This window comes from Arachis stenosperma, chromosome 10 (genome assembly GCF_014773155.1).
Source record: "Arachis stenosperma cultivar V10309 chromosome 10, arast.V10309.gnm1.PFL2, whole genome shotgun sequence".
NCBI lineage: Eukaryota > Viridiplantae > Streptophyta > Magnoliopsida > Fabales > Fabaceae > Arachis > Arachis stenosperma.
This window is the reverse complement of record NC_080386.1, coordinates 25,419,264-25,444,347: the sequence shown is the minus strand read 5'-3', so window position 1 is coordinate 25,444,347 and position 25,084 is coordinate 25,419,264. Positions and strand designations below refer to the sequence as shown.

General features: G+C 32.9%; 1 protein-coding gene across 1 annotated transcript; it reads right to left on the bottom strand.

Annotated features, from left to right (window-relative positions):
* Positions 1–22,192: 22,192 nt before the first annotated feature.
* Positions 22,193–23,453, bottom strand: LOC130956902 (protein IQ-domain 26-like). The gene is made up of 3 exons (XM_057883842.1): positions 23,166–23,453; positions 22,854–23,039; positions 22,193–22,774 (listed from the first exon to the last, which is right to left on the bottom strand). The coding sequence occupies exons 1-3, from the start codon at positions 23,451–23,453 to the stop codon at positions 22,193–22,195; spliced, it is 1,056 nt and encodes a 351-aa protein (XP_057739825.1).
* Positions 23,454–25,084: the final 1,631 nt, after the last annotated feature.

Below are 25,084 nucleotides of genomic sequence, written 5' to 3'. Positions count from 1 at the left end.
TAATTTCCATAACAAGGAAAATAACTAGTTTTATCAAAACTTGGTATCCAAATATAAATAGTGGTGAGTGGAAATCTAATTAATATAAGGCGTTAAGTTGCATGTTGTTCACAAGTCATGATTTTAAAATGATAATACATTAAGGAATAAGGACGGTATATCAAACCTATCAAAGTAATAACCAAAGTAAACCCTTTAAATGATACTTGACTAAAATTGGCCTACTCTACCATAATTATTAGTTTACCACAACTTTGTTTGACAAAAATAAAGGCGGGTGGCCACAAAATCCAATTAATTGACTTCAATGTTACAAAAAAAAATTAATCTTAGTTTTGGAAAAATAATATGTGGCCCATGCAGGTATCTGCAATGAGCACGACGCTCTAACCACCTTTGAGCTAATAGGCCTTTATTTTATGTTGTAAAAATTTTAGTTGAAATAATCACATTTTTTTTCATGTTTTTTAATATTTTTTTGCTCAAGCTTTTAGAAACCATTGATGTCAAATTTTAATTGATTTTCATAGGCAACATTTACCATGCAGATCTAATATTTGCTCTTCCAGTTTATCACACAAAAATGAATGGCAGCCATATTTATTAACAAACTAGAATGAGATCCGGTAATAAATTAATGATAATATATAATAAATATTAAAAATTATTATATTTTGTAGAATTAAATTAAATATGTATAAACTAAAGTTAATTTTAAAAGGTGTTTTATTTAAAATAATTTATAATACAAAAAATTTAGATGTTAAATTTTTACAATATGATTTTTAAGACGATGTTTCTAAAATTATTAATATTTTATTAATAACTATATATATAAATAAAAGATGAATTACTTATATATTTTCTTATTTTTTAAGTATCAATTCTATTCTTCGTATTTTTGTGGATTTTTTTTTAATATCTACTTGATCTTCTTCTCCTAGTGGATGTAATTTTTCAATAACATTTACAATAAAAAGAACAAAAATGTATAGAAATTTTTTTTTGAATAAGTTATTTTTAATAAGAATAATTAAAATGGTATAAAGTAAAATTACCTATTAATATTTTTCTTTGACCGACTCTGTCAGACAATGTCTCAAGTGATGCAAATTCAAAATAGTGTTGAAAACTGTTTAAAACTGGATCTTTAATTTCTTTCACAACAGTTGTGAGTAAAAAGTTTGCTTTCATTGTATTTTTAAGGGATAAGTACTTTTTTCGTCCCCAAGGTCTGGGGTCGAAATCAATTTCGTCCCAAAGATTTTTTTTATTAAAATCATCCTAAACCTTTACAAACACATTAAAATCGTCCTTCCCCCCAATTACGAATTTTTTTGGACACAATTGCCCCTGATGGTCCATAACCCTTCGTTTTTCATTCCCGCGAAGATCATTTACATTCTCATTTGTTACACACAGTCGAGGGTGATGTTTCATGTTCAATGATGCCCTAGGTGTGGTGTATCTTCGTCGGAGGAGTATCTGAACTGCATTTGGTGGTCAGTAGCTACGGTGAGGAAGTTGGTCAGTCCGGCATTATCGTCGACATTGAGGTACGTATGCCACATTTTTTACGGTGTTATTTCGAGTTAGCATTGCGAGGGTTTGAATTGGTTTTTGTTGTGTCTTTAAGCAATGGGAAGCTTTACTCTGACTGTCTACCATGGGGGGCGATTTGGTTATGAAGAAGGGACGTTGCAGTATTTAGGGGGAGAAAAGACAAGTCATTGAAGATGTTGATAGTGATTGGTGGTCTATATTTGAAGCATATGCAGAGGTAGGGCAGTTCGGATACACCAGAGAGAGCACTGTAGCTCTGTGGTATAAGGATCCAGCTAGTCAATGGTTAGAGAAGGCCCTGAAATTATTTGCTACTGATAGAGATGCACTTAACATGTGCAAAATAGCGAACTTGAGGGGTCATGTTGAGGTGTTTGTGGTGCATGTAGTTGAGGATGCAGAAGAATTTTCTGAAGCTAGGTTTATTGATGTTGGAGACTAAACACAGCAGAATCCGGGTAATGAGTTGGTAGTTTATGAAGGTGAAAAAGTTCAAGAGAGGAAAAATGATGATGTGCAACAAGGAAATGAAGGAGATCACATAGATACAGATGTGGCCGTTGAAAATGAACGGGCTGAGTCAAATAGCGATGAAGGATCCTCAGTGACTCTGAAGGTATAGAGGTCCCCTGACTTCGAGCATGAGCAGCAACACTCATCTTTGAACAACTATTGCATATTTCAAAGACTTTATGTATGCCTAGATGCTTGCAAAAAAAGCTTTCTGCAATGTAGGAAGTTCATTGGATTAGATGGCTGCTTTCTGAAAATACCTCAAGGGGGCAGCTATTGACTGCTATAGGGTGGGACCCAAATGATCAAATGCTCCCTATCGCCTATGCCGTTGTGGAGTCAGAGATGAAGGATAGCTGGACCCGGTTCCTAAAGCTACTAATTGATGATTTCGGGTCTGAGACAATTGGCAGGGCAACCTTCATGTCGGATCAGCAGAAGGTAAAAATGAACTTAATATTAGCTTCCTCATTTAACTTAATATGAACTATTATGCATGCTTACCTGGTTTTGCTAGGGGTTACTTCCAGCTTTTGATGAGGTGATCCCAGGTGTAGATCACAGGTTCTACGTTCGATATCTCTACAGCAACTTCAGAAAGAAGTTTCTTGGACTGCAATTGAAGCAATTGATGTGGAGATGTGCAAAAGCTACACACTGGAAGGACTGGGAGAGAGAAATGGCAGTGATCCGAGGGGTTAATGTCGAGCCTCACAAGCATCTGAACTCAATTCCTCCAAGATTCTGGAGCAGGTCCAGGTTTAGCTTCCATTCCAAATGTGATACTCTTGTAAACAATATGTGTGAAAGTTTTAATGGGGTAATAGTAGATTCTAGGGAGAAGCCAATAATTACTATGCTAGAAGAAATTAGGGTGTACCTAATGAGTAGATGGGCTGTTAATAGAGAACGAATTCAAAGGTTCAATGGAACAATTTTACCTCGAATTAGGAAGAAGATAGAGAGAAGAGGAAGGGCAGCAGGTGAGTGGAGGCCTTACTGGTCTGCTGCACAAACTTATGAGGTAGTCAATGAGTTGAGCAAATATGCTGTTGATTTATCACTTCGTGAGTGTTCATGTAGGAAATGGCAGCTAAGTGGAATTCCTTACACACATGCAATCAGTTGCATTAACTTCAAGGGTCTTGAATTGGAGTCATATGCGGATGACTGCTACAAGAGAGATACCTATGTCAAGTGTTATGAACCCTCAATTAACCCTCTCAATGGCCCAGATCTGTGGGAGCACACTAACTTCGACAATGTTATGCCACCACCTTATCGGAAGCCTAGTCACAGACCAGTGAAGAAGAGGAAAAGAGGACCTGATGAATTAGAGGCTACATGCCATACACACTTGTCTAGGAGGGGGCAGATACAGAGGTGTTCAAAGTGTGGTGCATCAGGTCACAAGAGAGAAAGGTGCAGCAATCCACCCCTCCCTGTAAGTTCAGTTCTTTTGATGTTTTGTTAGGGTTTATTGCATTGTTTCCATATGTATGTTACTATTTATGTGTCTCCTTGTTGATATATTGCAGGCCCAACCTACTAAACAAACTGCTGCCAAGATAGCTACTAGAGGAAGGAAGAGCTCCAATTCGAAACCTGCTATGCAATCTGCTAATAGAGGGAGGAAAAGGTCCAGAGGTCAAGGAAATTTATCATCACAGACCCAACCAGACACCAACTCAACTCCCATAACCAGGTCCAAGTCATCCCATTTCCAGCCCATCCCCAAGCCCATAACACATGCAACTAAGCCTAAGACAACACCAGCAGCTACTCCCCAGCAAAGGCCCAACAAGAAGCCCATCAAAAGCTCAACCCAACCACCACCAGCAACTAAGGACAAGGGTGCATCCAGCTCAAGCCAACCAATTATGACCAAAGTCTCCTTCACTCACAACATTGCACTGTATGTTTCACCAAGGAAGTTGAGGCTGATGGCAAAACTGCCTCCAAGGGAATGGGAAAAGCTTTGACAATGTTTATTAACTATTTAAGTTGTTAGCTGGTTAATGTACATCTAGTTTCATGATACTGCTATGGTTGTTAGCTTTCATTTTGATTGGAACTTATTACAGATTATGTATGCCTTATGTTGTGTAGAAGTGAACAGAATTACTACTGTTTTGATGTAAGTCCAACTGTGATCTGGTTTCATGAATGCTTTAAGACTATTACCCTTGGTTTGTTAATGAATGAAGTCACATGGTTATGTTTTGATTTATCTGATGTTCTGCTTTCATTCTGATGTAATGCAACTACTCTATACTACATGTTATGTATTAGTAAAACACACATATTCAGTCAAATTTCATCTCAACCACTTCCACTTTCATTGCTAAATTCTTCAGAAATTACAGACACACACAATCACTTACATACACATATACTCAACTTTAATAACCAGTTTCAATACCAAATTACTATCCAGCCACAACAGCAAATTTTTAATTACATAAAGTAGACTTCAATGCCTAAGTACAAACTAACTACAATTGCCCTATTTTCTACCAAACTTTCATCAACCCAGTTTCAGAGGCACCAAACATGGTAAACCCTGGTTGTGATTCGACAAAACCTGCAGGTAGCAACATACACAACCAACCCAGCCAACCATGCCGAACACACAAGCAACCTTCAACTTCCACTCAGATGCCTTCACGTCTGCCTTCAGGGCTACAACTTTCCTCTTCAACCTTGCAACATGCGGATCTTCACTTCTAACTTCTGGATCTGCCCAACAGAAAAACTAACATTCATCATTAACCTACATCAGCCCACCATACTCAGTACCCAGAAACAAAACTTTGGGATCAGCTGAGAATAACTGTTCATGAACTCACCTCATAGTAGACGCAGCCCCAGAATCAGTGACCTGGGTTTTCTTTGGTTCCGGAAACTCGCAACACTGGTCTCTCTCCATGCCCACAAAGAATCTCCCTCTTCTGCACAGACCCCCTGCTCCGAGAGGACCTTGAGCTCTTCGACGCCATTGCTGCGCTCGAACCCTAGCCCTAGCAGACGCGTTATGCTTCTATTTTGGGGGTGACATTTTTTATTTACAATAAAACTTATTTTTCTATATCATTATGTAGGTAAACTACTGGTAACAACCTCAGGGGCAATTGTGTCCAAAAAATTTTGTAATTGGGGGGAAGGACGATTTTAATGTGTTTGTAAAGATTTAGGATGATTTTAATAAAAAAACCTTTGGGACGAAATTGATTTCGACCCCAGACCTTGGGGACGAAAAAAGTACTTATCCCTATTTTTAATTATTCTATACAAATCATTTGCATATTTTATTTTCAAATTTTTTATAGTATAGATTTTTCTTCTTGTAACAAATGTTTGAATTTGTTCATCATTTTTTTTTCACAATTACATAAAGAGGTATTCCCTACAGTGTTAGTAAATCATAGTTAATAATTAATTAAAAAAATTGATTACATTTATTTTTTTAAGTTATTAAAAAAACAATAAATAGCATATTGAAAGAAGTATAATTTTAACGATATTAAAATACAATTATATATAAAGTATTATAGAATAATATAAAAAGTATAAAAAATAAAAATAATTAAAATATTTTTTTGTAAATTCAAGTTAAAAATACAATAAATATGTTTGTTTTGTATCTTTTCATCTAATATAATCATTTTTAAGTAAAGAGGCTCCTCTTAATTTGTGGGTATTAATGTTTTTCATTGACGAACCACATGAACTTTGATAAACTAATTGCCTATTTGTTTGGTGATATTGTCCAAAGAATGATACTCCATTGAGTAAGTTTGAGATGTTGTACGTGTAGTACAAAAATAATTTTTTTGTGGTAAATTTGATGTTATTTGTAGGAATAGTGACAAGAGACTTATATAAGTAGTTCAAATAGTATGGAATTTAAATATTTGTAACATAAAATTTATTATGGTTAATAATATTGTTCATGCCCTGTCACAATACTATGGTCCAGGCCCAAGTAAGCCAAAAAGGCCCAATCCAAAGGTTGGCTTTTACCGCTTATCCGACCTCCTCAAAGAGGTCGGGTTCGACATAAGCTAGCAGATAACACTTATTCAAATAAGTGACTGCCCCCTAAAATCTCTCATCCACTTCTAGAAGAGATATCCGGCTTAGACCTTGGGTGGATGACCCGATTAATCAAATACATAAAATTCGACATCCTACCCAAGGAGGAAAAAAAAGCCAAAAAAATTCGAAGGGAGGCACAAAGTTACACCTTGGTGAAAAATATCCTCTATAGAAGAGGAATATCCACACCATTGCTAAAGTGCGTCCTGACCTAAAAAATGACAGAAGTTTTGGAAGAGGTGCATAATGACATCTGCGGAAATCATCTCGAAGCAAGGTCTTTAGCCAGAAAAGTTATCTGAGCCGGGTTTTACTGGACGACCTTGCAGAAAGATGCTACCGACTTCATGAAGAAATGTCAGCCATGCCAAATGCATGCTAACTTTTATGTCGCTCCCCCGGAGAACTTATCAGCATAACTTCTCCATGGCCTTTTGCAAAATGGGGATTGGACCTACTCGGACCTTTTCCCCAAACGCCTGGACAAGTAAAATACCTCATAGTGGAAATAGACTACTTCACGAAGTGGATCGAAGCAGAACCCTTAGCCACCATCACAGTTCAGAGAAGTCAGAAGTTCCTCTGCAAGAATATCATTACTAGATATGGAATTCCCCATTCCATCACCACGGATAATAGTACCCAGTTCACCGACTCTACATTCAGAAACTTAGTAGCCAGTATGAGGATCAAGCATCAGTTCACCTCGGTTGAGCACTCACAAACAAATGGGCAAGCAGAAGCAGCCAATAAAATTATACTGGCCAGAATGAAGAAAAGGCTTCAAGATGCAAATGGGGTCTGGGCCGAGGAGCTCCCACAAGTGTTGTGGGCCTATCGAATCACACCTCAATCAGCTACTGGAGAAAAACCCTTTCGACTTGCTTATGGCATAGAAGCCATGATACCAGTTGAAGTCAACGAGAAAAGTCCAAGGGTAAGGTTCTATGATGAGGTCGGCAATATTCAGGCACATAAAGAAGAACTCGAACTACTCCCTGAAGTCCGAGAACAGGCCCAGATAAGGGAAGCAGCACTAAAGCAAAGGGTGACGGACATGTACAACAAGAAAGTCATTCGTAGAAGTTTCGCCTCAGAAGACTTGCTCCTGATTAGGAACGACATCGGCGTAAACAAGTCAGGTGAAGGAAAGCTCGCTGCCAATTGGAAGGGGCCATACAGGATAATTGAAATACTTGGAAAAGAGTATTACAAAGTATCCGATCTGAATGGTACTGAGCTCCCCATGTCATGGCATGCCTGCAACATAAGGAGATATTATAGCTAGAAGCGAACTCCGCTCTCTGATGTACTATTTTTTCCGACTTCATGATTTTTTCCCAAAAAGGATTTTCCTAAAGAGGTTTTAACAAGGCATTAAAACGGGGACTAAATGTTAAAAGTTGAAAATCTCTTAGTAGCTAAAAGAAATTTTGTAAAAGTTATCTCCATTAATCGACAAGCATTTATTTTATCTCTTCATAATTTCGTTATTATTATCATGATTCTACGAAATGCACCGATTTAAACTCGAAAAAGCGTGAAAATCCCTTGACCAATCTGAGTGGTCAGCGAGATAAAACGACAAGGTACAAGTCAGTATAAAGTGGTTATAAAAGACGATCATGATAACTCGAAATAGTAATATCGCTAACGACTCACAAGTCGGAAAGCCCAAGAAAAAACAAAATGCATCACAAAAATAACCTAAGTTATGAAAATAATTCAATTAAATATATAAAGTCGAAATAATGGAACACGAAAGAGATACGAAAATCTCTCAAAGATAGAAGCGAAGGTTTTCTCAAAATTACTCGGCAAAAAGTTTTCGAAAAGTTTTGGACGATAGTAAAACTGTCTAACTTAGACAAAAAAGTCCATATGACAAAAAGTTTTCTTTGTAAAACCCGAAAGATCAAAACAACAAAGGTTTTTCACAAAAAGCCTTATAAAGTTAAAAGATCATCCGACAAAAAATTTTCTCATCAAGCATAAAAAACGCCACAAAGCGTACATAATAAAAATATTTTTGTTAAAAGGCCCTTATCCAAAAAAGGGACCAGCAAAACAAATAATTGTTGTTAGTGACCCTATTAAGGGTCAAGTGTTAGAAGCAACCATATAAAATAAATACACAAAAATAAGTTGTTCAAAAAGGGCCCACAAGTCGGGCCCTAGTAGCTAGAAGTCATTGAAAACCAATAGGAGAATTGGAGTCATCAGCTGGAATGGAGCTAGGGTCTGCTGCAGGAGTCGGAGGGGTCAGAGGGATCTCTTTGGCGGCAGAGGTCGGAGCTTCGGCTGGTTGAGAAGAAGAGCTCAGCAGGAATCCTTCCTGTTCTTCCACCTCGCGAGGAGGGGATTCAATAATACACTGCCCACGAGTCCTCAACTCGGAATCGGTCTCAGGACGAGGAGGAGAGACAATCTCCCCATTGACGACCACTTTATTGGGATGAAGGGGTGAAAGGTCCAAGTCAGGAGCGATGAATCCGACTTGTTCCTTGAACACCTTGAACGCCTCCTCAGAGCTTTCAATAATAGAATCCTCCAGATCCTGATAGGCCTCCCGATTCCGATCTAGCTACTTCTTTAGATCAATAATTTCAGAAAAGGCCCTCACATAACTCTTCTCAGCCTTACTCTTCATCCCCTCAGCCAAAGCACATTGGGCCATTAAATTTTTCTCCCTCTTCTTGAACTGAGCAAGCTCATCTTTCAGCCAAGTATTCTCCTCCTGCAGCCTCTTCTCCTCTTCCTGATACAGAACAATCCTCCCCTGAAGATCCTCTTTGGATTTTTGAGAGAAACTTAAGGGAGTTTTGGCGAGTATATCAATAAGGGCAGTACAGACCCCAGCAGTCCGAATTCCCCCCGTTCTAGAATCTGAAGATGGTTTCGTAAGGAAGCATCATCCATGAAAATTTGGCTAAAAGGAAGGATGTGCTTCGTTGCAAACTTTGAACCATCGAAACTGGCCTCCCCAACAGTGGAGGAACCAGTCTCTAAGGTCTTTCGCTTCTTCTTTTCAGGCTCGGCAGAGGGCTGAACGGGTGGGGCAGGGGCAGGAGGAGGAAGGGAAGAAGCTCTGACCTTTGCAGCATCAAGGCGGGCACGAGCATTCCTTTTCACCTCTTGAACCTTATTGTATGCTACCTTTGACCCGCTTTTCACCATTTCTAAAAGAAATAATAAAAGTTGATCAACCTACAAATCGGAAAAGAACACATTGTAAGTCAGAATTCATCAAAAGCAGCCATTAAAAAACAAAAACTACCTAGCTCGGTTTGGACAAAACTCGAAGGGCCAAGAAGGAATTTCTTAGTATCCAGGTTTGGAGCTCGCCCCCAAGCCTCTCGAAAAAACCCAACAACGGCCTCCTCTACCTCTTCCAAGTCATTTAGACTATATTTATCAACAGGGGAGGCCTCCAACCAGTATAGAGGAAATCGAGGTTGGTTGTTCTCATTCAAGAAAAAAGAGTGATGGCCCTCTACGGCCTGAATCTTGAAGAAAAAGTTTTTGAAGTCATGAAACGATTCGTTAAAGATAGAAAAAACTTTCCGACCTTGAATAGCCCGAAAAGACACCCATTGCTGTTTGTTTTGCTTATTGGAAGCACTAAAGGGCTTGGTCAAGTGGAAGAGATAGAAAAAGATTTTTAAAGAAAAATAAAAAAATCAAGCTCGTGGTTGACAATTTGGTAGATCATCATAAAACACCAAGAATTGGGATGAAGCTGCATAGGGGCAACTCAACAATGAGATAAAACTCCCATCTCAAAGTCAGAAAAAGGAAAAGAAAGCCCCAAGCGGGTAAAAAGGCAGTCATACATAAAAAAGAAGTGAGGTTTAGAATCATTGATCCTCCCACATCAAACCCGATCGTCAGGATCTGGGGCCACTAGTTTGTATTTTGGTTCATCAGCCTCAAGACTACAAATTCTATGATGGGTACGAAGCTCGGTTATGAAGGCAGTATCCGCTAGAGGTTTTTCAAAAAGTACGGAATCATCTACCCATCTCAAGAGGGTCTCAGGGATACGAGAAGACATTTTTCAGCAATGAGGGAATGTATATAAAAGTAATAAAACCTACAAGAAAAAATAAAATCATCAAAAAACAGACAAGACAGTTTCTTCTAAAGCAAATAAGGAAAACAATCACTAAGCGGCAAAAGAAGCGATTTTCGTAAAATAAACATACAAAAATTCTAAAGCTTCGCACTATAAATAAAGGAAGGATAAAGGCATAAACCTCCCTCGTACGCACAAGTACACCAAACAGAAATAAAGAAAGTACTACATGAATGATGAAGGAAGATAAAGAAGAATCAACTTTTTTTTGTAGAATCAAAGAGAAGTAGACACGGCAAAAGAAAGCAGTGGAGCACCAATAAACAAAAAACCCAAAGTTCAGAGTAAGAAAATACAGATATGGGAAAGGTAACTTCGAAGAAAAGATGAAAGAAAACAAAGAAAGGAGAGGGAAAAAGTATTTATAACGTACTAGGGGCAAAACAGTAAAACGATGCTGTCATTAAAGAAACACGTCATTACCAATATAACTGCTCCCCCATGTGTAAATGCAAAGACCCAAACGGACGCGACGTTTGATTAGATGCGACGGTTGAGAAATTCAAAATCACGTCAGTTTTAAACTAAAATCACGTCGTCTTTTCGACTTGAATAGACCCGAGTTCAATTAATACTCGAATCCAACTCATAACTAAGAGATCGGATTCGAATAGGGGCACTGTTCATGTCCTGACCCAATACTATGGTCCAGGCCCAAGTTAGCCAAAAAATGCCCAATCCAAAAGTTGGCTTTTACCGCTTACCCGACCTCCTCAAAGAGGACAGGTTCGACATAAGCTGGCAGATAACACTTATTCAAACAAGTAACTGCCCCCTAAAATCTCTCATCCACTTCTAGAAGAGATATCTCAATTAACAACCCTAAGATAAAGGGACGGTTATCCACCTTCAGAAGTGGAATTACTTCAACAGTGGTTATTAGATCATCTATAAATACACTGACACATTTAGGTAAAGCTAAGTTCCAATACACTAAAAACATGCATACTCCCTTGCTAACTTAGACATCGAAATGTCTTTGCAGATACCACCCCTTCATCTCTCACATACACAACTCGGACGGTGGCTCCCAGATGTAAAGCAACTCGGAGGCCACCTTTTCCTAGCATTTGGACCTCTCATTATTCAAGTTCAATCCATCTAATTCAGGTTACCCATGTAACAAATATTATTATGATATTTGTAATATGGATGTTTATTACATTTAATGAGTTATTTATAGAAATTAATAAATTAATTATTAAAGTTATAAATTTATTATATTGTTTATACTGGTAAGATATAATAAATATAGGGATATGAATTTAATATCTTTGTAGATTACAAATTTAGTTAGACGTTATTAATTTCTAATTATTGTCATTGATAATTTTGTACTCAAATTTGCATATATTCCTATTACTTATATATATATATATATATATTTGTTGATTTCGAAATAATAATTGATTTAGCAAAAATTGAATGATTGATTCTAAAATTTTACCAAATAAGCGATGTTACTAATATGATATTAATAAGAGAAAAAATATTTTAAAAATAATGAGGATAAATTTATTTATTTATTTTTATATATTAAAAATAGATAAATAAATTGAATACTGGACCAATATATTCCGGCCCAGAGAGATAATTGTAATTGGGGCAGGAAAAATAAATTGATAATGGTTAGTAACTAAGTGCAGTGAAGCACTCCCTCACTCAGATTCTATATATACAATTCAAACATAAACACGCTCCTTTTTTCATCATTCTCTCTCTTTCGATAACTTGTTCATCATCCCCTTATCAGGTATCATTATATGTGTTTATAACTAGTTTCACTCAAAGATACTGGAAATGAAAGAATCGTGGCTACTTAATTTTTTGTCCACAAGACTTAGTTTGATGCTTGATGACATGCATCTAATAATGCTTGGGTTACACGTGCAGCAACAAGGTTTCGTCCTTGCATCTGCCTCTGAAAGAAGGCTTCTTTTTCAGACTCACGTGTTGGCTCTATGTTAGCAGAGATGAGGGAGAATTAGGCCGCAACCTGGCTTCAGTATTCATCACATATGATTTTATGTTGCTTCTCTGCTCTAAATAGATTGTGTTAACTAAGGCTGCTTCATATGTGATGAAGAATTGTAAAATCTTGTTATCTCACTAATCAATAGTACCATGCATGGATGCCCACTGTTTCTTTGTAATCGTGGCGGCAGATTCATCCGATTTCTTTTTTTTTTTTTTTCTTTTGGTCGGGTTTTAGAAACCATTGCTGTCAAAGTTTAAATGATTTTCATAGGCAACATTTGCCATGCAGATCTAATGCTTGCTTTTAACAATTTTTGTGATCAAATAAATAAATTACGATTGTGTCCTAGAAAGAAGTAACACTTTTTGGATAATTAAGTATACGTTCCTATATGCTCCAAAACTGTTAATACATACGGCAAAAGGAATATTTCAAGTTGCAAGAGATGGTCCTAATTCTATCCAACTTAAATTATTTACATTTCATATATATTGAGATTAAAGAGCTTTGGAAGATCAAAATAATCCTTAGTTGCCTTTCACACAACAACTAGACAAATGGACGCTCCAAGTAGATAACTCATAACTCATTTTTAAACACTATGTAACCCTAGTTTTTGACTAACTAATCCTCGATTTCAAGTAATTAATAACCATAATGTGTGTGCATTATTATAAATTTGAAGTACTATATAACTAACAAATAATACAAAATACTATTTGTATACTAAAATCAATCACTAATGTATTTGTATATAAATATATGTGTAGTTTAATTAATTTTTAATGTATATTTATATTTTAGCATGTATTTTAAATTAATGATTGACTTTGATAACCGATTTTAATGTACACGTAGCATAATTCTAAATATAATTATGTACTAAGAAAGAAGCGTCTAAAATATGGTGGCTACTACGATAAAGTTGTCATTTTTATCTTTTTGTAAAGACGTTTTCTATTTTGTGGTTGTTATTGATTTAAAATCGTATCACTAAAAGTGTTACTTAAAGAGAAAATGTTACCTTTAATCGTTAACTTGGCTCTGATGCCAATTTTTCACTTTCGACTTTTCTTTTAATTCTTCTTTCGAAATTTCTACTAACTCTTCATATTTTGCTTTGAATAAATTTACAATTTGTATAGATTCAATTAGTGGTGCTCTATTCAAGAGATTTTGATAAAAAATAATTTGCAACTTCATAATATGAAATATTAACCATTTCTATAATTTCTCTTATTTGTTATATGATTATTTATTACTAGTTCTTGATGTATATTTATAATTCTGATTTCATATTTATAATTTTTTAATTCTGTTCTAATTTCTATCATAATTATAATATTCTTTTTTACATGGATTATTATATATAAAATCTTTTATCTGTTTGTCTTTTTCTTTAATATAATTTGTTAAATCCTCAATAACTTCTTTTATTTCTACACTTTCTCTTGTTTCTAAATATCTTTCTAATTTTCAATGTCATTCTCCATCTTTTCTTTCAACAGTTTTAATTCTTTTAAATAGTAATATGATTTTTTAGGCATTTATAAATTTTCTAAATTTAATTCCAACTTGTTCATAATTATTCTTATTTCTATTTTTTTTATTATAAAATCATCAATTTCATCCTGAAGATTATTTAGTTCTTTTTTATACTCCTCTATTTTATTTTTTAATTTTTTCGCTCTTTTCTTTTTTATTTTATTTTCTGGTTTTTCAATCTTTTTATGCTTCATAAATTAGGTAATCTTATTATAATTCCCAAAAATAGTTTTGTTTAACATTATTTATTTTAGAATTTCTGTAAACTCTATCATCGATTCATGACTATTTTCTAGGGATTCTATTAATTTTTCTAGCTCTTCAACTTCGTTTTTCAGCTTGTTATAGATTATTTTTAGAGCTTCAAATGCTCTTTGATTTATTTCATAAAACTGCAAAGAATTCAAACGATTCTCTCTTTTAAAGAGCTCTTGTTTCTTATCTTGATAAGTTACATATATTTCTTCCTTATCTATTGTCATAATTTATTATTTAGGGTTTCATTTAATTTTTCGACTTTTTTTGTCAATTCTTTTATTTCAGAGTTTTCTTCTTTAATTTTTAATTTAGATAAACTTAAAGGACTATTGACTTTAGATTCTCTTATTTGGAAATTAAATTTGATGAAAACAATCTTCTTGATGGTTGTTTTAATAATAGAACTGGGTTTTCAATAGCTTTATATTTTGGTATTTCTGTTTTTACAATTTTCTGAAATAATTCATCGACATAAATTCTTTCTCTGTTTTTTAAATATTATACTATGATGGCTATTTGTTAAAGCATAATTTATTACATATGTAATTGAAAATGGTTCATCATCTTGTTCCATTAAACTTTTTCTATGAAATTTATAAGCTAAACTTATAGATCTTCCAAGATTTTCAGTTGATAAAGGTATAGCATATCCAAGATGGGCATTAAATTTTTAACATTTACATTTGCTAAATTTCCATAAACAATTCCAATTATTTGATCTATTTGGTCATCGGTAATTCTTTTGTCACAGATTGCTAAACTTATTGGTAAATTAATTCCTTTCATATATGTAGATTTGATTAAGACTTGTATGGTACTAATATGAATCCATCCAATTTTAGATCTTTTTTGTTGATCCTTAATTTTCTCTATCTATTTACTCATTTTTTCATCATTTATCAAAGCTATTTCAAGTTCTCTATTAGCAGATTTTATTTTTACAAGGGCTTCAAGTTGAATTTTTCCATAGTATATTATATTTTTTCTATTAAAAACTTCTTTTAAAAGACTTTATTTATTAAAATTTTCATTTGATTTGAGATTTAGTTCTATTTTTAAAACAGCCTATTTTTCATTATCTAATAAAGCAGTTAATCTATAATAATCAGATTCTTCCGTTAATTCTATACTTTCTAAATAATTCATAACTAAGAGACTAGGACAAAGACATACCTTTCTGGAGAAAAACTTCCTTTATTTAGTATATTTTACATAAGGTGTTTTTATCTCCAGAGGGAAGATTGTAGATATTAACTCCAGAGGGGAGTTTAAAATTATTTTTTCCTAAGGGAATTCTTTGTCAGACTACAGAATCACCTCGGCAGCTTCCTCCTTGCTTTCCTAATATATGAGTACTCTTAACCTTCTGCTTTTTGTTTTCTGATGCCTTCTACAATTGTCTAAGCAATCTATTTATAATGGTTGGGTCTGATGGACAATTCACATCCTTACCCTTCTTATGACGTCATTGCTTACGTCATTTTTTACTAACTTGCACCAGCTACATTATTGGTGCTTTATGACCTAAGCGCTTACGTTATTATGCAATGATGTTGAGGGATGCTTCAGATGTACTATCCTCCTCTTTTATCATGTGGGTGGATCCTATTTCATTATTGCTTTCTTCAGATATTTCCGAGGCGCATAGCTGGCATCTGTGGTCTTCTCTGTCTTTTATCAAATAGCAGAGATTCCTTCTTATCCCTTCAGGGAACTTTTCTAGAAGTCTAGATAAATTGTAGAATACTGATTCAAATTTCACCAAGAGTCTCATTTCTCTTTCTTCAATTTCATTTCTTTTACTTGATACAAGCAGAGTATTTCTACTTTTATAATTAATTCTTGTGCGAAATTCCTTCGTTATTTTTTGAGTTCTTTCAAAGACCCTTGCTAATGTGCTGGCTAGTCTTCCTTCATGACTGTAAATTGTTAAATCTTGAATTTGATCAATTGGTTAAAAAATTCCTGAAAAAACGGACATGAATATTACTTGGTATGCTGGAACCAAGCATTCTTCTTCTTCGTTAAAAATAGGTTGACTATTTGTAAATTTTAGGGATACATCCCTTGAATTTACATTGTCAATCATATTTTTAAATTTCTTTACTACATCAACGAATCCTGCAGAAAACTCACTAATAATTTTTAGATCATTAAAAATTAAAATTGTATCAATTAATCCATACTGAAAAAACTGATAAGTGTCAGATGGAGAAGCATCTGGAAAGATAACCAGCTTTGTTAGCTGTTCTTTGGCAATAGGATAATATTTCAAAATTGCCCTTTTTTCTTCAGTCCAATTCAGGATTATATTAAGGATTTTTCTGAGATTTTATCTACAGACCCTTTTCTTTTCATTGATTTCAGCCCTTGTAGGAATGTTTCTTATTATTCCTGTTCTCTGAGTTTGAATTGGAGCTTTATCTGCTCTTCTTAGAGTTTGCTCTGGGTAAAGAGCTTCATATTTCCTGAAGGATTCCTTTGCCTCTTCCAGCGTTAAAAATCCTCCTTTATGAATTATCTTTGATTGATGTGTGAATGGTGCTGCTTTTTTCCAGGCATCATATACTCCTTTCATGGGGCCATTATAAATTACATAATATTTTTTATCTTGGGTGAATTTTTTAATAATTTCAGCAATTGTTTTATTTTCTGAAAATTTTTTTCCTCCTAGTTTGTCCACCATGCTTAGCTGGCTGAACTCTGATGGTTTTGCTTGTTGTGTTGATTTCATTGCTTCAATGGCCTTCTTGAGGGATTGGATCTGTGTCCTTATTTGCTGACAATGCTTGCATTTTTTGAGTTCTTGCTCATATTTTTGGATTTCTTAATCTAATGCGTTGTAGACGAACTCCATTCTCTTGTTAATGTATCTGTAATAATATTTTTGTCACCCTTGATATATTCAATTTTTATTGGATATTGTAACAAAAATAATTGCCATCTTACCAATCGTCCATGATTATAATCAACTTTTAAATTATATCGTATGAAACCTGTTAGGTAACTTGAATCTGTCTTTAATGTAAATTCTTTGGGTAATAAATCAATTTTTCATTTTTTAAGAGTTTTAATTGCTGCTAGAGTCTCCTTTTCATGAGTAGTATATCTCTGTTCTGTTGGTGTAAATGTCCCTGAAATATACCTGCAAAGTAATTCCTTTGGGGAATATTTAGAATCTAGTGATTATTTTTCTTGTTCGAAGCTTTTTATAGCTTTCTTAGCCTTTAGACATCCTGACCAGGTTATGTTTAAAGCATCTGTTTCTACTATTAAGTAGTCATTTTCTTATGGAATATAAAGTTCTGGAAGCTTTTTACATAATTCTTTAACTTTTTGAATTTGCATACTATCTTCTTCTTCCCATTTCCATTTTTTTAGTACTTATTTTTGGAAATAAGTTTTTAGTGTATTATGTTATATTCTTTAAAAATCCTTGATCAGAAATATAATTTATACACCCTAAAAATCTTTGTAATTGTTTTCTATCTTCTATTTTATTAGGGAATAAATTTACCTTTTCTAAAACATTTGGTTGAAGTTTTAACTTTCCTTGAGTGGATAGAATTAATCCAAGAAAGTATATTTCTTGTTTTGCTATTCTTGCTTTCTTTTTGCTAAGAACTAATCATTTTTCTTTACATCTTTCTAATACTATTAATAATTTTTGAAGATGATCTTCTTTATCCTGTTTTGTAAAAATTAATATATCATCGATGTAAACTAAAACAAATTCATTTAACTCTTTTAGATTTTCTTCCATAAATCTTTGATAGATACCTGGGGCTTGTTTTAATCTAAATGGTAAAATATTTCATTCATAGAGTAACACACTTGTTGATTCTTTTGTTGGGCAAGTAAAAGCAGTTAATTTCTTTATTTTTTCGTCTAAACGAAGTTGCCAATATCCTTATTTTGCATCGAGAGATGAAAATCAAGTTGCTCCTTTGATTTTTTCTAAAATAGAATCTTTTCTTGGAAGTTTATAAGCATCACCAACAGTTGCTTCATTCATCTTCTTATAATTAATTACCATTTTTTATTTTTCCCTTTTAATTTCATTATTGTTTTCGACATAAAAGGCTGGAGCCGCATGACGACTTTTATTTAATCTTATAATTCCTTTTTCTAAAAGATCTTTACATTCTAATGAGAACTCTTCTCTATCTCTTACAGAATAAGGAATTTTATTTGGAACATTTATTTCCTTTGTAGGATCTTTTAATTTAATGCTTACTAATTCTTTGTTTGTATTTTTAATATTTAAAGGATTATCAGCACAAATTTCACCCAAAAGTTCTTCTATTTTTATTTCAAGATTATTTTTTGGGATATTTATCTAAAAATATAAATTTAAATAACATTCTTCTAATATAAAAATATTTTAAATTGTAAAATCTTATCTATAGTAGTAGTTGGTATTTTTATACGTTTTGATTTTTGATTTATTGAAGAATCGTATGGAGCTTTTAAAACTATATATGTTAGTTCTTGAATGAATGGATGATATAGCTTTAAGAAATTATTTCCTATGATAAAATCCATTCCAGAATCTAACATATATATGGATGGAACAATGAACCTATAATTTTGAATAAATATTTCAACCATTTCTGCTTTTTGATCAATTTTATGTATTGATTTGTCAGCTATTCTAACTCTTCACTGTTTCTTTAATTTTTTTCAATCAAGTTTTATATTTGTACTAGCAAAGCATTGTGTTGCTCCAGTATCTACGAAAGCATTTATAAACTTTTCTGTTATTTTTATAGTAATAAATGTAGCATTATTGCTCAGTCTCTGAGTCTGTTTTTGAGACATATTCAAAAATATAGTCTAAATTATCATCTGATTCTTCTAATGGTTCCATGAAATAAGACTTAAGCAATTTCTAATTGTTTGGTAAGGTCCTTTTTATCCTTCTTTTTTGGACATTTATTTGCATAGTATCCTTCTTCTTGGAAATACCAACACTTACAATTTTCTTTTTTATTTGGGCAATAGTTATTTTTTTGTCTTTTGTTTTTATTGTTATTTCTTTTTCTAAAATACCTCTTTTTTCTCCAGTTTGGATAATATTTTTTTTCTAAATTGATATTTTTTTCTTTGAAAATTTTTATTAAGACCATATTTTTGAGGAATTTCTTCATTATCTTGACAGCAAATTGTAATTATATTTTCAAATCTTTTTTGAGTTGCTTCTTTCATACAACGTTCTTTTATTTCCTCTCTTATTGCAGAGGTTGCTCCGTCAAAATTATTTTCAATTGTTTCTCTATTTATTTCTCTTATAAATCTTCCCATTATAAATTCATTAGCAGGGTGTGGAAGCTTTGTTATATACATACTAAGATAATGGTCTTTATCTTCTTCTTTTAATTTATAATAATGTATTCTGTATTCACATATATAAGATTCCACATTACATAATCATATATTTGAATGTAGCTAAATAATTTTTTGCTTCTTGATATTCTTTATTATAAACTTCTTGTCTATGATCTATAATATTTTTTCTGAAAAATTCTCTATACAGAATCATCATTATATGTAATATCTTATCATAAACTGTTGTTTTTGTTGCTAATTCTTCTATTATTTGGTTTTCTATTGATGTCATATAATCTCTTACAATTCCTTTAATATGAAACCCTATATAATTCCAAATATCTCTTTCAGACAATTCACTAAGTTTTGGATTAGTAAAGGCTTCTAATAAGAAGGAATTCAACCAGTTCTCGAAAATTTCTTTTTCATTCTTTTTACAGTCTAAATCGAGCATTCTTTCTCCTTCCAGTTCCTGGATTTTAGGAACGTATTTTGATGGTATTTTTGTATACTTTGAATTTTTATTCATAAATCCTTTTTAAAAGCATAATTTTCAAAACATGTTTCCCATTTAAATTGAGATTGATTATCCTTAGATGTTCCAGCTTCATTTTTTACTTGTATTGGAATTGCTGGTTCTTCATCACTTGAATAATCTAGGATGTGTTCTTCATTTTCTATATTTTCAGAATTTACTAGTTCTTCTTCTATTTGAAATTTTTGTTCCATAATATTATTTTCTTGAGCCATTTTTAATTGTTTAAAAAGCATTGTAACTTCTTCTAATTTTTCTTCAATATTCATAATTTTAATGGTAGTTTTACTTTTAGTTCTGTTATGTTGGCTATATTTTGAAAATTTTTTTTTTTGGGATTATCTTTTTGAAAATATTTATTTAATATCTGTTCAATTTCGTTTATATTATGTTCCTCTTTTTCCTTATTTCTTTGAAATTTTATAGATACTAATATTTCTTCAAGCATATCTACTATAGAATTTAATTGGGGGTTAAAAGTATGATAAAGATGTAGGAAATCATTTCCATGATAACATTTTTTAGAAATTCCGTGAGAAATATAAGTTTTTTCAGGTTTTTGAAGTCTTTCAATAAAACTTATAGTAAAATAAAGATTTTGAGAAAAATTATTTTGTATTGATTTTAAGAATTTGGTGTCATTACAATTAACATTAGTTAAAATCATTAGTTTTTTATCTATTAATTTTGATAATTTAATTATTTCTTCTCTTAAATCTTCTAATTTATTTTTTTTTATTAAGTAACACTTTTCTTATAAAACGCTATGATTTTAAGTGTTTTATAGTAAAAAGTGTGGCTTAAAATGTATGGTTTAGGTCTTGCTACATAAGCATCTTTAACAAAAGTTGTTTTTAGAATCTTTATCTTAGTGGTAGCCCTAAAATATTTGCCTTTTTTATATAAAACAAAGGTTCACTTATTATTTAATAGAATAAAATTGTCTAATATTGATAAAGTTTAATTTGTATAATATATAGCAAGAGCATCCGTCGTAAAATTATATTAAAAATATATATTAAAATTAATTATTAAAATTAATTATTAATATATTTGTATATAAATATATATATAATTTATTTTATTTTTAATATATATTTATATTTTAATATATATTTTATATTAATAATTAATTTTAATGACTCATTTTAATGTACATCTAACATAATAACAAAAATAAAAGCCATGTAAATAACACTCATGACCATGAGCATGAATAACACTCTGCACGAAATATGAATAATAATGTGATGTATATGCATGAACGTGCAGGTTACAGAGACAATTATTCGGTCAAAGAAATGTGTAAATACCCAAAACACCCCTCAGAATTGGAATCATGTTACATAAGTAGGTAGCAGGATGTAACAATTTTCGAGAACCAAAATGCTTAAACGTTACGTAACATCGAATCCAATCGAATACACACCTAATCATTGCTCAATGCTCATAGTACTATGAATATATTCGAATTCGAAAAGACAATTATTGGTCATGATTCACCTTCATGAATACATCGCTTATTTATGATTTTATCAGGGAAACTGGAATGTTGTACTTGTCGTTACCATTTTGTGATTATGCGCGATAATAGGTAACGGATATTACTCCTTAATTGTCATTATATTTATCAAACTATTAGGAGTAACACAAAATAGAACTAGAGTAATATATGTTAATTGGAGGCTGCTAATTGATTTCAAATTTTGCCAGCTATGTTCATTCCAATGTTGGTTTCTAAACATGTTACATGTGAGTAGCTATCAATAGGACACACTATTTTTGGAGAAAATGTTGGAAACATTTTTTGAGTACTTCAAATTAACCAAATTCAATGGACTTTCTAAGACATCATACAAGTCGTGCTTCTTTCAATTAAAAAGCAAAAGATAATGTTGACTTACTTTATTGCTTAATTTTTAATCCTGATTTAATCTAAAATTATCAATTTTATTAGGATTTTTATGGTATTTTTCAATTCGACAAACTAATTATTACTTCATTACTCGTTAGTCAAAAAGTTGATGCATACACAAAGTGAAATTTGCATTGGACTCCCAGATACTTGTTTAAACGGATGAACCAGCTAACCACTCAACCAACTTAAGTTGGTTAAAAAATTATCAATCTAAAAAGCTTTTGATAAACTAATCCAAACACAAAACAAAAGTAGATAACAAACTCTTTAAAAGAAAAGGAATGTACATAGCAGATTCCAAAATTAAGATACTAAGCATGTCTATTTCAGTTTCCTCTCAAGTCTGTCAAAACTGCAATAATGTTGAGAGTGTGATTTGGATGACCAATGCATTCTAACACCACTAGTGCTATTTCTTGCTGCCATTATTTCAGTGAGTAAGAACCTCTTCTTAGGCTCAGGCCTTTGCTTTGGAGCACTATGAGACCTAACCTTTGCCTTATATGACTGAGTATTGGCCATGTAGTTAGGGGAATTGCAGTAAGGCCTAAAGGACTCTCCACAAACACTCTTCACTGGTGTAGCCGGAGCATTCGTCAGACGAGGCGTGCTGCGAGCTGTTGCGATTTCACATTCATCCGTGTTCGAGTACCATTCCAAATGCTGAGGAGGATGCCTGCATTCAAGAACTGAGATTGCTTGATAGTGAAGGTGGTCTTTTTGAGTCTCAGACATAGTAGTTGTTGTGATTCTCCTTGATCTTGATTGTGGCCTGTATGTATCAATTTCAACATTCTTGGGGCTCTCATCAAATCCTTTCATATTTAAGGATGTTTCATAGGATTTGCTTGTTGGTAGTAGCCTCTTACTATGGAACTCACTTCTTGTTTCATCATACCATTGCTACAATAGAACAAAACATACCAACTAAGAAACAGAACAATTATGAATAATGATGATAGTAATAAGAAGCAGATTTTACCACATATCTTCTTCCAGGAGTTTGAGGCCGAAAACTATTCGAACGGCGAGCTCTGGCGGCAACCTGAGCTCTTATTAGAGCTTGCATACTGTGAAGAGTTGCAGCAGCCCTTTTCCTAACAAGATAGCCTCTAACTAGAGCTTGTATCTTAACCAATCCTTTGAGTGCTCTAAGAGCCTTCCTAGCCTGAAATCAATGCAACAAAATCATAACCAATGTTTTTGATCTATAAAGTAACATGAAATTGATGAGGCACTGTTCTATTCATTTCCTTGAACAAAGATGCTTTAATTAGATTCACAATGAACATACCAAGTAACCTCTGAAATAAGATTGGATCTTCAATGCAGCCCACTTCTCCCTGCTTACTGCCACGGCTATGGCATTCATGTTCTGCTCATTCCCTTTTTCAGCAGAGTCAGAGTCAGAGCCCCTGACTCCATAATTTGTAGAAGCATTTTGAGTCAAATCTCCATCTTTGGCAGACTTTGCAAAACTCCAACGTTTCTTCTCCTTCTTGTCAGTAGAAGCAGCCATTGAAGCACAATTGTCCTTCTTCAATCCCAATAACCCCTTCAACCACCTGCTAGCTTTTCCCATAACTTACTGGGGTAAGAAAAGAGAAAGTGTTTCAGAGTTAAATCAAATAAGAAGCTAGAGAGACAGAGGAGTATGTGTCATGTGTGGTGCATAATGCAAGTTTGGATTTAAAAAATGGAGGGACAAAGAGAAAGGGTTATAGTTTAACAAATTCAGTGAAAAATCTACAGAATGTGAGCATGTAGTGGAGACAAAGATTGACAAATGGTATAATAAGCACCAAAACTGAGATATAATAATATATAAAAAATAATGGGATAATTTTTTAAAAAATAAAACACTGACACACCTCGTGAAGAAGTGCATTACAAGACAAGAATGTCACAGAAACATTAGATAGGTACAATGCCAAAAATAAATGTACATCTAATTCTAAATATACAAAATTCAAAAAACAATGAGAGTGCCTATAGAGAAGACTTTCTATGTTTCTGGGAGAGAATGATGGTTCTATGCTTACCTTGCCAATTTTGCTCAGAAAATTCAGATATGTTACAGTCAATGGGGATCTCTTTGCAATCAACTCTTGATTTGGACTTTGACTCATAACATATCATATCATGTCGTTACTAATAACCTATTTAATCGTATTTGACTGTTGCATTTCGCATTCAAATTTTGAAATTAATGTGTTTTCTTAGTATCATCAGTCCAAGGAAGTTGGACTCATTATTATAACAATTAACATGTTTAGTAATGTTTAGCTTAAGGAAGTTTCAAAGTCAAAACCATAGTACAAAAATATTCTGGTCTTAGATTAAGGTTCTTGTACCCATACTAATAAATAGAGGAAGGAAAAAAGATTAAAAAATAGCATAGTACAGATTACAGAACTGGGCCGAATATTGCATTTCTTTTGGGCCAAGAGTAGAAGCCCAAAATAGTTCTAGAGAAGTAGAGCCCAATATTGGATATGTTTGTTAAAAAGTTCGACAAATGGGCCTCAATATATGACAAAAAAATGGGCCTCAATAAAATATCTTATCTCTATTTATGCATTATTGCGTTATTGCTAACAGAATTTTCTTATTAAAAATAATTAGAAATCATAATTTTTTTAATTTTTATCTTTTAAATATTTTTCAAAAATAACAAACATATTTAAATTTTTATTAAAAATAATTAAGACTCTTATATATTTTAATATGACTATGTTATAGTAACTATGTAATTGTTGTTAAATTTTAAATTTTTTTTAATATTTTGGTAACAATTTTTTTAAACAACACTTTTTAAAATGTATCAACTGGTTAACCAAGCTTTTTAATGAGATTTTAAGGTCAAAAAGGATGCCTGATGAGTGGAAAAAGAGCACCTTAGTACCTATCTACAAGAATAAGGGGGATATACAAAGTTGCGGAAAATATAGAGGAATCAAACTTATGAGTCATACTATGAAATTATGGGAAAGGGGGATAGAGCGGAGGTTGAAAAAAGAGACACAAGTAACAGAGAACCAATTTGGATTTATGCTAGGTAGATCTACCACTGAAGTGATATACCTATTAAGAAGGATGATGGAGAGGTATCGTAGTAATAAAAGAGATCTACATATGGTGGTTATTGATTTGGAAAAAGCGTATGATAGGATATCAAGGGAGGTCTTATGGAAGGTTTTAGAAAAGAGGAGA